This window comes from Pipistrellus kuhlii, unplaced genomic scaffold (genome assembly GCF_014108245.1).
Source record: "Pipistrellus kuhlii isolate mPipKuh1 unplaced genomic scaffold, mPipKuh1.p scaffold_m20_p_100, whole genome shotgun sequence".
Taxonomy (NCBI): Eukaryota; Metazoa; Chordata; class Mammalia; order Chiroptera; family Vespertilionidae; genus Pipistrellus; species Pipistrellus kuhlii.
The window spans coordinates 52,071-66,587 of record NW_023425406.1 but is presented as its reverse complement, the minus strand read 5'-3'; the positions used below and the strand labels follow the sequence as shown (position 1 = coordinate 66,587).

At 49.7% G+C, this 14,517-nt stretch overlaps 1 protein-coding gene across 2 annotated transcripts; it reads right to left on the bottom strand.

The window, feature by feature from the left end:
- Positions 1-3,142: 3,142 nt before the first annotated feature.
- On the bottom strand, positions 3,143-9,450 carry ZFP92 (ZFP92 zinc finger protein). Of its 2 annotated transcripts, none has more exons than XM_045578679.1 (5): positions 9,362-9,450; positions 9,159-9,209; positions 8,800-8,926; positions 7,113-7,214; positions 3,143-6,782 (listed from the first exon to the last, which is right to left on the bottom strand). In XM_045578679.1, the coding sequence occupies exons 2-5, from the start codon at positions 9,189-9,191 to the stop codon at positions 5,470-5,472; spliced, it is 1,575 nt and encodes a 524-aa protein (XP_045434635.1). In that variant the 5' UTR covers positions 9,192-9,209; positions 9,362-9,450; the 3' UTR covers positions 3,143-5,469. The 2 variants fall into 2 exon arrangements, with proteins under 2 accessions (XP_045434635.1, XP_045434636.1); XM_045578680.1 differs by having other exon boundaries at positions 3,143-6,629.
- Between the last annotated feature and the right edge of the window lie 5,067 nt (positions 9,451-14,517).

The window sequence follows — 14,517 nt, the reverse complement described above, 5'->3', positions numbered from 1 at the left end:
AACATATCTATCTATCATCTATCTATCTATCTATCTATCTATACTTAAGGGTGTGTGTGTGTGTGTGTGTGTGTGTGTGTGTGTGCATAATTTAATCCACAATACTACGCAATATCCATTCCAACCTTCTTCTCTGGAGATAAGACTCCCAATTTTGTTCAGCGCCTCCGTGGGCTTAGCCTCAGGTAACAGGTTAAGACAATTCTGTCCTCTGCTTTCCTAGCCTTTCTTACAGGTAAAGGTGGCCATCTGACCCAGTTCTGGCTGAGACTTAAGTGAAAGTCTGCTGGGTAAGCTTCTGGGATTTTGTTGCTTTCTTGATAAAAGGGAACTGATGTGAAACAATTGCTCTTGCTCCTTGCTGCTTCAGTGCTTGGATGCATATGTGATGACTGGAGCTTTGGCAACCCTTTTGTGATCAAGAGGCAAAACGAAGCTAGTTAGAGAGATGCCAGTGCTCTCTCTAACCAGTGCCAGCAAGCTACCTCCAGCTTTCTTATGTGAGAAAATTAAACCTTATTTAATTCACCATAGTTAGGCTTTCTATTACTTGTGGCCACTTTCCTAGCTAATACTCTATTTGTTGATTCCTCTATTCTGTCCCCACAACCTGAGATTACCGAGGTGTCTTCCACCCAAGTGTGCAAGCATTGCACAGCTATCTTTCCTCTTTTCTCCTTTGTCCTTCTCTCCTCACCCCTTCTCTGCCTACTGGCTTGCTCTCCATCTACCTCCTTTCACCTCTTTCCCACGTTAACTAGCCAGAATATGGAAGGAAAGTACATTATATGTGAGGAATATTCTGGAAAAAAATACAATTACTTTACTCTCTACTTCCTTATTTCAATTTGATTTTTTCTGTTAAAAATTCTTTGCTAGATGCCCTAACCCAGTGGTTGGCAAACTGCGGCTCAAGTGCCATATGCAGCTCAAGAGCCAGGGTTTGCCACTATGTTGGACTAATGAGTTTGCCGACCACTGCTAAGACATTACCCTTACCCAGAAGTTTTGACTTCAGGTTAAAGACATGAGCACATTATTAAAATGATTTTTAAGTGTTTTTGCCTAGCAGTGGTCGGCAAACTCATGTGGCTTGTGAGCTGCAGTTTGCCAACCACTGCCCTAATTGGTTTGGCTCAGTGGATAGAGTGTCGGCCTGTGGACTGGGGGATCCCAAGTTCAATTCTGGTCAAGGGTATGTACTTGGTTGCGGGCACGGTGTGGGATGTGCAGGAGGCAGCTGATCGATGTTTCTCTCTCATCGATGTTTCTAACTCTCTATCCCTCTCCCTTTCTGTAAAAAATCAATAAAGTATACACTGAGTGGCCAGGTTATGATCTCTGAATGCATAATAATTTGGCGTCTCTCTCTCTCTCTCTCTCTCTCTCTCTCTCCATATGTGTGTGTGTGTGTGTGTGTGTGTGTGTGTGTGTGTATATATATATATATATATATATATATATATATATATATATATATTTGTTTAATTAGAGGCCCAGTGTATGAATTTGTGCATGGGTGGGGTCCGGCCAGCCTGGCCAGGGGGAGGGGACATGGGTAGTTGGCCGGCCTGCCTGCTGGTCGAACTCCTGGTCGAGGGGACAATTTACATATTAGCCTTTTATTATATAGGATATACACTGAGTGGCCAGATTATTATGTGTTCAGAGATCATAATAATCTGACCACTCACTGTATACTGTATAAAAGAAATCTTTGCCAGAAAAAGTTTAAAAAATATATTTATTTATTGACTTGAGAAAGAGGGAGAGAGAGAGAGAGAGAGAGTGAGAGCGAGAGAGAGAGAGAGATGTTTGTTCCATATAATCATGCATTCATTGCTTGATTCTTGTATGTGCCCTGACTGGGGATTGGACAACAACCTTGGCATATCAGGACAATTCTCTGACCAACTGAGCTACCCGACCATGGCAAGACAAAAGTTTTTTAAAAATCTTGGAACAGTGGTAAGTTTTCAGAATAATGAACAAAGGCCTCATAGCAACAGATAGAAGCTCCTGATTGTGAATGGAGGCAAGACATATGCCTTACTTACTCTCACATCCCAGCACACACTTAAATGTGCAGTGTGTGTCTGGGAAGCAAGGACTGCAGGGCAACCAAGGATGATCGAAGCAATAAGATCCAAATCCATCACTGACCCAGCAACTCCCCACCCAGGCATATGTATACCCAAGAGAATCGATCACATATGTCCACACAGACACTGGTACACAAATGTGCATAGGAGCTTTATTAGTCATGGCCAACACCTGGAAACAACACAAGTACTGTGGTCCGTGCACACAATGGAAGGATACTCAGCAAAGAAAACGAAGGCCTGCTACAACTACCTGGATGCACTTTAAGATCATTATGCAGAGTAAAAGAGGCCAGACAAGGAAGAGTGCACACAGCAGGGTTCCATTTACATAGAACTGCAGGAAATACAAAGTGATGAACAGTGACAGAAAGTAGACCATTGGTTGTGATTGGGAGGGAGGGAGGGACAAAAAGGTAGCTTATCCAGTAGAATCAATGGGATGACATTATCCTGGGAGGAGGCAACTCTTTCTTTTATTTTCTTTTCTCTTTTCTTTTCTTTTCCCCTCCCTCCCTCTCTCCCTCCTTCCCTCCCTCCCTTCCTTCTTTCCTGTTAGTTCTCATCTGAGGATATTTTTTCCCAATGATTTTTAGAGGGAGTGCAAGGGATCAGGACAGACACACAGAGAGAAACATCGATGTGAGAGATGCATTGACCCATTGCCTCCCACATGCACCAGAATGAAACCTGTGACCCTTCAGTTCGTGGGCCGATGCTCTATCCACGGAGCCAAAACGGCTAGGGTCCAGCTCTTCTTTATTAAAAGCTGGTTACTGACAGGCCTGTAAGAGCTAAACTGTTCGCTTACTAAGGCATTCTTCCAGATTCCCACCACGTGACAGCTGTTGCCCCAATCCTGGCCAGGCCATGGTTAAAGGCGACTGGAGCCCAAGCACAAGGCCACTGTCCACTGTCCCCTGCACTGTGTGGGGATTGGGTTCTTGAATTCAAAAATTGCCTGCATCTCAGAAAAAACACACATCTCCCAATGACTTCTCCATGGACTCAAGACACTGTTCCTAATCCTTATTTTTCTACAGGAAAACCCAAAAGTTGCAGAAACTTTCAACCACCTCCAGGCTATGCTGGGGCTGACTGTGGTCTAGAACCTGAGTTCAATGTGCTAAGGGGGCCGACATTCATTTCACAAGCATTTACTGTTAGGTTTGATCAAGCAATTGAATTGCTACTCCTCCCCCCAGGAGCTGGATTTCCAGGTCATTTCACTATGGACATTCCCTTTTCTGAGACCACATTTCACTTGCTGTCTCCACATTCCATTTTCTCCCCTCAGGGAATGCATACAGAAGCCTCCTCCCAGGAAAAAGCCCACCAAAAGTCCTTTGAAAGCTGCTGACTACAGTCACTGGGTGCTGGAGCCACCCAGGCTCAGCCACCTGGTGTGCGGATGATCGAATAAATTCAAAATCCTTTGGCGGACCTAATATTTACTAAGTGCCACGCCCAGCGCTGGGGCACAAAGATGAATGTGATGCGCAGAGCAGGAGGAGGTTATGAGATAAGAGCAAGTTACAAGCACTTTTCATAAGTCAAAGATGTGTAAAATCTTTTAAATAAATCTCTATAAAACATCTACATCTACATCTACACCTACATATACACCTATACCTATATTTCTCACTCCTGGAGTCGTCCTAGCAATTGCAGTCCTAAACAGCACGTTCAGAAGGAATCCTGGACTTCCAGGTCCTCCCACACTCTCCTGATGGGTCTTTGGCCCTCCCCTGTCTTGCAGGGAAAGCGCATGCTCCTTGGAGGCCCAGAGGGGTATTCTGGCATATCCACCACCTGCCTGCCCCCAGGCGCTCTGTATGACCCACCCGAGCCCCTGGGAGTGAAGGGGGCTGCAAGGAGGTGGCAAGCGAATCAGGATGCTGAGCTGAGAGCACCAAGGGCCATAACTCCTGGGCCCAGCTCTGGGGACAGCATAGGTGGCACAGGACAGAGCCAGCCAGCAGCTGACCCCCTGGCCAGCGCGAGCTTGAGATCCTCGCCTGGCCTGCAATAAAGTGCCATTTGCAGGGTCTGCCCTGTTTCCACGGGGCTGAGGGGGAGGAGGGAAAAGAGTAGCCAGGCTTGCTACCATGTGCCAGGGCTGGGGGCGGGGGGGGGGGGGGGGGGGGGGAGGGAACACTTTCTCCTGCCTGAGTACTTCTCAGAGGGCTGGAGATGGGGTGGGATTCTTATTTCAGGGGCGAGTCCCTGACACTCTCATATGGCAGAAATCTCCAACTTCACCTTACATTGTCCTGAACGCAAAAACATTCAAAGCAACCGAGCCGCCAATATTTTCAGAAATGTCCTATGAAGACAGATCTGACGAGAGAACCACGGCTGGGTACCCTCTGTGCAAATTCCTAACCCGTCTGGCTTTCCTCCTGATGCGTGCAAACCACAGGGGTGCTGATTGGGTGCGGGGAGTGGGGGCAGCTTTAGGCACTGAGGGTGGGGAGGAGGGACAGAGAAGCCAGGGTGGCCTTTGCTGGCAGGCTCTGGCGGGGGGGGCGGGTGGGGGCGAACAGAAAAGCAGCAAAGGGGGCAAACTTGAGGGCCTGATTGGGCAGGGAGGAGACCAAAGGTAGCAGGGCAGCTGGTGGCAAATATTGCCATACTGCCATGTCTTGCCTGGAGCCTTCTGCTTCGAGGGACCAGTGCAAAAAGGCTACTCTCTGGGGGAGGAGAAGCTGAGTCCCTGGGCCCCATATCCTCTCCATGGGGCCCTGGCCCTCCATTCCCCAGAGTTCCCCCTCCCCCCAAGCTCTGAGCTCTCAGAAAATGGGGCCAGGCAGCTGGAAACAGCCGTTGAAAGCTGCAGTCTTCAGGCACCAAGACAAATGGCCTGGAAAAAGGACAGGTCAGCACCGTAGCAGGGTGTCCAGTGCCTTCCCACGGAGCCGAGGCTGCCAATGCAGGCACGGGCAGTGTGTAAGAGCATCTGCCTGTGTCCATTTTCAGACCATTTCTTAATGAATTCCGGGGGATGTCACAATCAAGCCACAGCCTACTTACAGAGCTCAAGAGTTTTAACGTCCTCAAGTCCCTCCCATATATAAGCTCTTCAAGGATTAAAGTGCTTTTTGTGTTTTCGACCTGGAAACACTAACAAGTCTTGGGGTCCAGTGAATGACCCGATGAGAGAAAATAGACCATCTTTACTGAACTCAAGGTTCCTGTGCCCTGGGGTGGCCCCATACACAGGTGTCTTCCTACAGCACACAATCCCGATAGGTGTGCATGAGCTCACATCCACTCCACACACACACACACACACACACACACACACACACACACACTCCTGTGCTCACACACGGCACCCTGTCATCAGCCCAGGGCTCAAGCTGCATCAACGACAGGATGGAGGGGAGCAGGACGCTAAGCTCTCCGGAGACAACCCTGTCATGTGGGCAGCTTTGCATTCAGAGTCTGTCTCCTGTTTCTCATCCTCAGGGGGGCTTTTGAGGGCCAAGGAGGCTGGCTTTTTTTCATCGTCACTGTCCTCCAAAGTCTTCTTTCCATGGCGAGTTTTCTGCAATTTTCCCTTAAAGGCCTTGTCACATTTGCCACACTCACCACATGTGCAAGGCTTCTCATCACTCTTGCTGGGGGCCTTCCGGCATGCGTGCGCCTGCCGGTGCTCCAGGAGGTCTAAGCTGCCCCGGAACACCTTCTTGCAGTCCTGACACTGGTGGGGCCTCTCCTCCCTGTGAACCACCTGGTGCTTGAAGAGGTTGGATCGTCGGCCGAAGGTCTTCCCACAGTCGCTGCATTCGTAGGGCTTCTCGCCACTGTGCACCCGGCGATGCTGACTGAGGCCCGAGCGACCCCGGAAGGCCTTCCCACACTCCTTGCACTGGAATGACTTGTCCCTGCTGTGGATGCGCTGGTGGTGAATGAGCTGGGAGATGCCCTTGAAAGCTTTTGGACACTTGCTGCACTTGTAGGGCTTCTCGCCACTGTGGGTCCGCTGGTGCTCAATGAGGTTAGAGCTCCTGCTGAAGGACTTTCCGCACTCATTGCACTCGTAGGGCCTCTCGCCACTGTGGATGCGTTCATGCTCCAGGAGGGCGAAGTTGCGCCGGAAGAGTTTCCCGCACTCCGAGCACTTGAAGGGCTTCTCCCCGCTGTGGATAATTTGGTGCTTGATGAGGTTGGAGCTGCGCGTAAAGGTCTTCCCGCACTCGTTGCACTCAAAGGGCTTCTCGCCACTGTGTATGCGCTGGTGCTCCAGGAGGGCGAAGCTGCGCCGGAAGAGTTTCCCGCACTCGGAGCACTCGTAGGGCTTCTCCCCGCTATGGATGATGCGGTGTTTGATGAGGTTGGAGCTCCGGCTGAAGGATTTCCCACACTGTTGACACAGGAAGCGCTTCTCTGTGCCTTTGGAACTCTGTGGCCTTGGCACTGAATCCTGCCTGACGCTGTGGTTCTTTTTCTGCACTGGCTCTCTTCTCTCTCCAGAGGAGCTGCCGTGGCCTTTCTCCCTGTGATGGTCATCCCTGCTGGAACCTGTCTCGGGAGAATAAACAGAATAAACATGTTTCTGTGTCTGCTCAGGTGTCTCCTCCAGCAGCCCGGCTCCCTGGCCCTTGCTGCCACCTGTGCATTCTTTTGGACAATGTTTCTGCTTGAAACTCAATGTCTTGCTCTTGATCCTTTTATCTGTAAAGACAGAGGGCACCAACCAGTATTGCTCCTTCCCTGGGTCTCTATTGAGGGTTTTGTCTTCACCCTCACCCTCATGCCAAGGCTGAGAGGAGATGAACCAGGAGATGATCTTGGGCAGACAGACAGGAGAGTGAGAAGGGAGGAAGTGGGGTGAGACAGCAGGAGGTGCTCCCTTCATCTGGTGCCTCCATTGAGGGGGGGTCACCTTGGGGCATTTAAATCTACCACAAAAGAGAGTTCCCCACCCAGTGACTGTGCCACCCTCCACTGACTGCTGCTCTATGCGAATAGCTCAGGCAAGCTGGCCAAGCACCTTTTACTCACCTGCCTGTGTTCCTACGGCAGCCCTTGTCCGGCTATCTGCTACCCAGGGCCACTTCCCTTTCTCCAGCAGGGAGATCAGGTGGGGCTTGGAGGATGAAAATCCTGTGCACGGAAATGAAGTGAATCAGTATCTTCAGGAACAGAGAACAAAGAACTCTCCAAAAATTGCCACTGGAAGGGTCCAGAGAAAGGGCTAAGTCCCTCTCACGAAGCAAGGGGCTCTAACCCTACAAGGGCCAGGTAGGCCCAGGGGATCTGTAGTAGATAGCGATTTGGGCCACGAGGATAAAGATGCTATTATTTGGTCACTTGGAGGGCAGCAAGCTTGTGGGATACCCCGAGGCATAGCCAAAGGGCTAGAGCAGGGATCCACTGGGGGCAAGGCCGTAGGGAGTATCAGGAAGTGAACAGAGCTGAGGGGCTGCCTGCACCCCAAAAGCCGAAGACCTCTGAATCACCAGCACACAGAGCAGCTGTCTCAGTTGTTCCTTATGCCAAACTCAGCCTACGATTCCTGGACTCCCCTGGGAAACCCAGATCTTCCTGGGGAGGGTCAGAAAGAACCCAGGGGAAGTAGCTAGTCTTTCTCAATGCGGGGGTGGGGTGGTGGTAAAATCACAGAGATGAAATCTGTTGACTCTAAAAGGAAAATTGGAGCAAAAGGGTCCACTGCAGCCCCCAAAGGCAGCGGGATGTAGCACAGGAGTTTGCCCCAGCTCCCATCCGGCTTCTGCCTGCCTTGGCCTGGGCCTCCATGACCTGGGCCCTCTGTGGCTTGATGCTGCTAAATTCTAACAAGAAACGAATGTGAAATACAGCCTTGGTAAAAGTGAATTAAGTCTCCAATAGGGCATGGAGTATTTGCACTATCTTTTGGGTAGCAGAAGTTTCGTTAACCTATGAGTTTATATGCAAAATACGTTTGCTGAGGGAGGGCACACATTTACCTAAAACATTTACAGGTCCAAACCACTGAGCTAAAAACTGCCCTGTTGAGACAAAAGCTGGGCTGCAATGGACCTACTGGGGAAACGCATTTATTCTTGGCCTTCCAGTAACCAACCAGCAAAGGAACTCACAAATAAACTGAGTTCAGCCTGGCTGGCACGTTTGCTCATGGTTCAATTCCAGGTCAGGGCAGATGCCCGGGTTGCGGGCTCGATTCCCAGTGTGGGGCATGCAGGAGGCAGCCGACCAATAATTCTCTCTCATCATTGATGTTTCTATCTCTCTCCCTCTACCTTCCTCTCTGAAATCAATATGCTGAAAGAAAAAAAGAGCCGAAACTGATTTGGCTCAGTGGATACAGCATCAGCCTGCGGACTGAAAGGTCCCGGGTTCGATTCCGGTCAAGGGCATGTACCTTGGTTGCGGGCACATCCCCAGTAGGGGCTGTGCAAGAGGCAGCTGATCAATGATTCTCTCTCATCGATGTTTCTAACTCTCTATCCATCTCTCTTCCTCTCTGTAAAAAAAAAAAAAAATCAATAAAATGTATCTTTAAAAAAGAAAGAAAAAAAGAGAAAGAGAGAAAGAGAGAAAGAGAGAAAGAGAGAAAGAGAGAAAGAGAGAAAGAGAGAAAGAAAGAAAGAAAGAAAGAAAGAAAGAAAGAAAGAAAGAAAGAAAGAAAGAAAGAAAGAAGAGTTGAGATTGAGTAGGAGGCACTGAGTGTGTGTGGGGTCCTTACCCAGTGACACTAAATGGCGGTAGTTCTCCAGCATCACTTGCTTGTAGAGGATCCTTTGATTGAGATCCAGAAGCTTCCATTCGGACTTGCTGAAGTTCACAGACACGTCCTCAAAAGATACTGGCACCTAAAACGAGCCATTCCTGTGACTGCAGGGAAATTCACCCTCTTCGGCCCCAAGGTGAGGTAGGTGGGGGCAACTAAAGATGGGGCAAGGGCGGTACTGGGGAGCACAGCAGCCAGGGGAGGCTCGGAGTTGCAACAGTTGTGAGGCTGGGACACAAGGGGGGTGTCAGGTGGAGGCCATTAAGGGGAGATGCTGAGGCGAGGGGCAGCCCGTAGCTGGGAGTCCCACTCACCTTGGCTCTGGTCTTTAGGAGAATGGCTGCCATGGCAGAGGCACGGAGAAGCTAAGGGAAGTGGAAAGAGGCAGGTGTGAGAGGAGCCCCACTGTACTCCAGTACAGCCCATCCATTCACAGCCCCTGGGGACAAGACTTTTTAGGGGACACAATTCAACCCATAACACTTAACCAAACGGAGCTTCTGTCCCCTCTCCTCACCTGTGCAGTGAGGCCAAGGACACAGGTTTACTCCCTCCTCTTGCCAGCAGCACCTAACAGGCTTTCAAGGAAGTGTGTTTCTTCTTTCCTGTTCTTTTTTTCTTTTTAAATATATATTTTATTGATTTTCTATAGAGAGGAAGAGAGAGGGATAGAGAGTTAGAAATATCGATGAGAGAGAATCATCGATCAGTTGCCTCTTGCACACCCCCTACTGGGGATGTGCCCGCAACCAAGGTACATGCCCTTGACCGGAATCGAACCCGAGACCTTTCAGTCTGACGCTCTATCCACTGAGCCAAACCGGTTTCGGCTCTTCCCTGTTTTATTATTATTTTTTTTAATTTTAAAAATATATTGTATTTTGATTTTTTACAGAGAAGAAGGGAGAGGGTGAGAGAGAGCCAGAAACTTCAGTGAGAGAGAAACATCAATCAGCTGCCTCCTGCACACTCCCCACTGGGTATATCCCTGCAACCAAGGCACATGCCCTTGATCACAATCAAACCTGGGACCCACAAGCCGATGCTCTATCCACTGAGCCAAACCGGTCAAGGCTAAAAAGAAATATATTTTTATTGATTTCAGAGAGAAAGGGAGAGGGGGAGAGAGATAGAAACATCAATAATGAGAGAGATTCACTGATGGGATGCCTCCTGCACACTCCCTACTGGGGATCAAACCCCCAAACCGGGCATGTGTCCTGATTGGGAATTGAACCCTGATCTCCTGGTTCATAGGTTGACACTCAACCACTGGGCAATGCCAGCTGGGCTCTTCTCTCTTTTCTTATTCTCATTTCCTTCTTCTCTTGGCCCTTTTCTCATGTGGGCAGTACCCATGACCCCAACTTTCCAGCCATCCCTAGAAGTTCCGTTGCCAGCCCCCTTTCCCCTCAGGTAAGGGTTCTTACAAAAAACAAACAACATAAAAACAAACAAACAAACAAAAAAACACAACTCTAAACATACCGACTCCACCTGCAAACAGACTTTCTCTCAAGGGGAAGAGAAAGACCAGGCTGGTGCGCTGCACAATGAAGGGACACACGATGGAGGTGGGGGGGGAAGAGGAGGAAAGGGGGGTACTTTCTGGAGAAGTAACATTTAGGCCAAGAGATGAAGGTTGGAGGTAAGGAGAGCAGCAGACCAAGAGCATGCTCATGTCCAGCCCTCAGATAGGCCTGAGTGCAGCGCTCATGGTGCTGAAAACTGGCTGGCTGGCGGAGGGGAGGGGGTGGCCGGGGGTGGGGGAAAGGGACAAGGGGGAGGAGTTTGCAGAAGGTGAGGCCATGCTGGGGGTCCTCTCCCCCCCTCCCCAGGACAGGAAGGAACCCCAGGCTCACATTAAGGGCAGGAAGAGCGTGTCACTGACAAAGTGGACAGAACCAGATTTCTTTCTCCACATCAGTTCTCAAAGCCAGAAGAAGAAAGTTTGCTCTAAGGATGTTTTCACCCAACTGGAGACTGACAGGGGGAAAGTCCTGGGTGGAGCAGCGGAGGAACAAGGCTGCATAGGGTGGGTGGGCCTGCGCCCGGAGTGTTTCTTATGCTGCTGTGGGCAAGCACAGTGTGTTTGCGCAACAGGAGAGAGGACAAAGGGACAGGGTCCCCAGAGCATTGAAATTGGCCCCACGTCCCTTATCATCTGTGATAAATTGTCAGTCTTCACTGGCCCTGAATAAATAAACTCAAATGTCTTTCGAAGAAGTTTCTATGAATCAGAGAGAGAATCCCTAAGGTCGAGTGGATGCTGAAAACCATTAGATGGCCCTAGCCAGTTTGGCTCAGTGGACAGAGCGTGGGCTTGCAGACCAAAGGGTCTCGGGTTTGATTCCGGTCAAGGGCACGTACCTAGGTTGCAGGCTCCTCCCTGGCCCAGGCCGGGTTGGGACTTGTGCAGGAGGCAGCCAATCAATGTGTTTCTCTCATTTCGATGTTTCTTTCCCTCTGTCTTCCACTTTCCCTAAAAAATCAGTGGAAAAATATCGTCGGGTGAAGATTAACAAACAGACAGAAAAAAGAGATCCACATTGAAGCATTTTGGGAGAAAAGGGCCTGTAAACTTAATTTAAAATGCTGGGAAGGGAACTGAAGGGAAGGGAAGGGAAGGAAAGGGCAAAGTAGGAAATAAGGGGAGCTGGAGGGCACTGCCTGGGACAGTGGTCGGCAAACTCATTAGTCAACAGAGCCAAACATCAACAGAACAAAGATTGAAATTTCTCTTGAGAGCCAGATTTTTTAAACCTAAACTTCTTCTAGCGCCACTTCTTCAAAATTATCTCGCCCAGGCCGTGGTATTTTGTGGAAGAGCCACACTCAAGGGGACAAAGAGCCACATGTGGCTCGCGAGCCACAGTTTGCCGACCACGGGCCTGGGAGGCTGGTACCTGGGCTTCATGACACTAGTCTCTCTACGTGTCTGTTGGCTCGACGGTGTTCCAAATTAAAAGGGAAAACAGTCTGATGGTTCCTCAGTAAGTAAACATAGTTATCGCATGACCCAGCCATTCCACTCCTGGACACATACTCAACAGAACTGCAAACAGGTGTGCAAATAAAAGCCTGTACATGAGTGTTCCTAGCAGCGTGATTCACCAGAGCAGAAACAGGTGGAAACAAGCCAATGCTCAGCGTCTGAAGAATGGAACCGATGAACTAAACGTGGTCCGTATACACGCACTGAAATATTACTTGGCCGGAAAGAGGAATGAGATGCCGATACATGCTACAATGCAGGCGAACCTTGGAGACGGTATTCTCAGTGACAAGAGCCAGACACACAATAGGCCACAGATGGAATGATTTCATTTAGATGAGGTAATACAATATTTCACAAGAGCTGTCTCGACCTAGTTTGGAACTTATGACTGAAAACCCCCCTTTCTCTGCTCTTCATGGGCAGTTTGTTGAGCTCTCATCCCAGCTACCTTCCTCATCAGGGGCCCTTTCTCTGGGGCCACTAAACGTGTCCTCAACCCCCCCTATTGGGCTCTCACACTCAGGGGTCAGTACAAGAAAACTAGGGAAAGCCCCTGTGCCCAGAGGAACCCTGAAGAAACTAGCGCGCTACCCGGGTGCGCCCCCAACATGGCAGCCTTCTCTCCTTTGAATTGTTAGAAAGAGTTCTGCCTTTCATCTCTCGTTGTGTCACTGTCCTGTGACCTGCCATCAAAAAATAATCTCCTCTTTAAAAATATTATATGACCAGGGCAGCTGTGGCTCAATCGGGTGAGCACCGAGGAGTCACCCGTTCAATTTCAGGTCAGGGCACATGCCCAGGTTTCAGGATCAATTCCCGGTGTGGGTGCATAGTGGAGACAGCTGATTGATGATTCTCTCTCACATCGATGTTTTTCTCTCTTTAAAAAAAGATCAATAAAAACATATTTTTTAAAAAAACCAATATATGACACTCTAAATGGTTTGGCTCAGTGGATAGAGCATCAGCCTGTGGACTCAAGGGTCCCAGGTTTGATTCTGGTCAAGGGCATGTACCTTGGTTGTGAGCACATCCCCAGTAGGGAGTGTGCAGGAAGCAGCTGATTAATGTTTCTTGCTCATTGATGTTTCTAACTCTCTATCTCTCTCCCTTCCTCTCTGTAAAAAAAAAAAAATCAATAAGATATATCTTTAAAAAACACACACACCAATATATGACATGTCCAGAATAGGAAAATCCAGAGAGTCAGAGAGCAGATCGGCAGGCATGAAGTGTGAGGGTGTGTGTGTGGGGGGAGGGAGGAGCCTTGTGTGCGTGTGTGTGCATGTGTGTGCATGTGTGTGTGTATGTGTGTGCGTGCCCGCACATGTGACTGCTTTTTGTGTATAGGATTTTCTCCATAGGTGATGAAAATATTCTGTAACAAGACAGCGGTGATGGTTGCACAGCATTGTTAATGTGCTTAATGCAGCTGAATTATTCACTCTAAAATGGTTAATTTGATTTTGTGTGAATCTCATCTCAATAAAAAGGGGGGGGGTCAAGAGGTGTGCCTATCGAGTATCATGCTGATGTCCACACGTCACATTTCACTCTGATGCCCCGTCAGTCACTGGGGGACATAACGGGATAAAGGTGCAAGGTAGAGACTAATAAGAACATCTGGGCTTTCCAGACCAGCAGCATTGTTTTGAACAGCTCGTGCCTCTTTTCTCTCTCCTACGGCTGTAACGCCAGGTCATGGTCCATAATGGAAAACAGAAAAGTCTAAAGGAAGAGGCGTTATCTACGGTCCCCCACTCCAAGACATACTGGGGTCCAAGCCCCAAGTGGAGAAGCAGTCATTGAGCTGTGACTGCCTGAGGGAAATAGCATAACAGGCTCACCTGTAGATAGAGACCAACACTCAAGTTCAACACCACTAGGCGCAGTGGGAGGTGCCAGCCACGATCAGTGGTCGCACGCAACAGTATCTGTGCTTGAGACCTAGTCCCCTTATGTCAGGACACTTCCAAATCCTGGAAGGAAAGATATGGCAAGCCCTTTCCTCACGGACTATAACTCCTAGTAACCCTCCAGGTGGAATGGGAAGACACTCCCTAGCACGTGCATAAAGAACAATCTAGAAGGAGCCTGTCAAGCTGGTCAGCAGCTTCTCCTAAGACCCTTTGACCTTGGGCAACCAGAATAGAGCAACTGAAAGATGATTCTAGACCCCGAAGCTCAGCTTTCCTGAAACCTGGCAGTGGGATGCAGGAGAGGGTCCATGGGACAGCAGTGCCCGGGCCAGAAGCCAGGGAGGCCCTGCCAGCCTCCTCCTGGGCTGGTTTGCACCCAAGAAGGGGGCAGACTCCCACCCCTTCTCTGATCCTGGCAGAGAGAAAGCTGAGAACCAGGAGCCACCTGCCCACCCAGCTGGAGTGCAGGGGGCTAAGTGAAGCAGGCTCCAAAGCCCAAAGCGGGAGGGGCGGCCAGTGGGCTTGGGCGCTGATGCCTTCAGAAGACCACGAGATGGGGCTATTTCCCCAGAAAAAAAAGGAAACAGAAAACAAACAAACAACTGGCAAGGCAGTCAGCAGTCCCCCCCCACTCAGGCTGGATCAGGAACTGGGGGGGAGGGGGAGGTCATCCACAGGGAAGGTGGTCTTCTGTGCTGGTGGGACTTCCTCTGGGGTGTAGTGATTCAAGACCCAACAGCCTCCCTTTGGCCCCAG

Coding starts and splice junctions, on each gene's coding strand:
- ZFP92 (XM_045578679.1), bottom strand. CDS start 9,191: ATGGCAGCCATTCTCCTAAAGACCAGAGCCAAG. Junction 8,927..9,158: donor TCCTAAAGACCAGAGCCAAG/GTGAGTGGGACT, acceptor GGCTCGTTTTAG/GTGCCAGTATCTTTTGAGGA. Junction 6,783..7,112: donor TGCCGTAGGAACACAGGCAG/GTGAGTAAAAGG, acceptor CTGTCTTTACAG/ATAAAAGGATCAAGAGCAAG.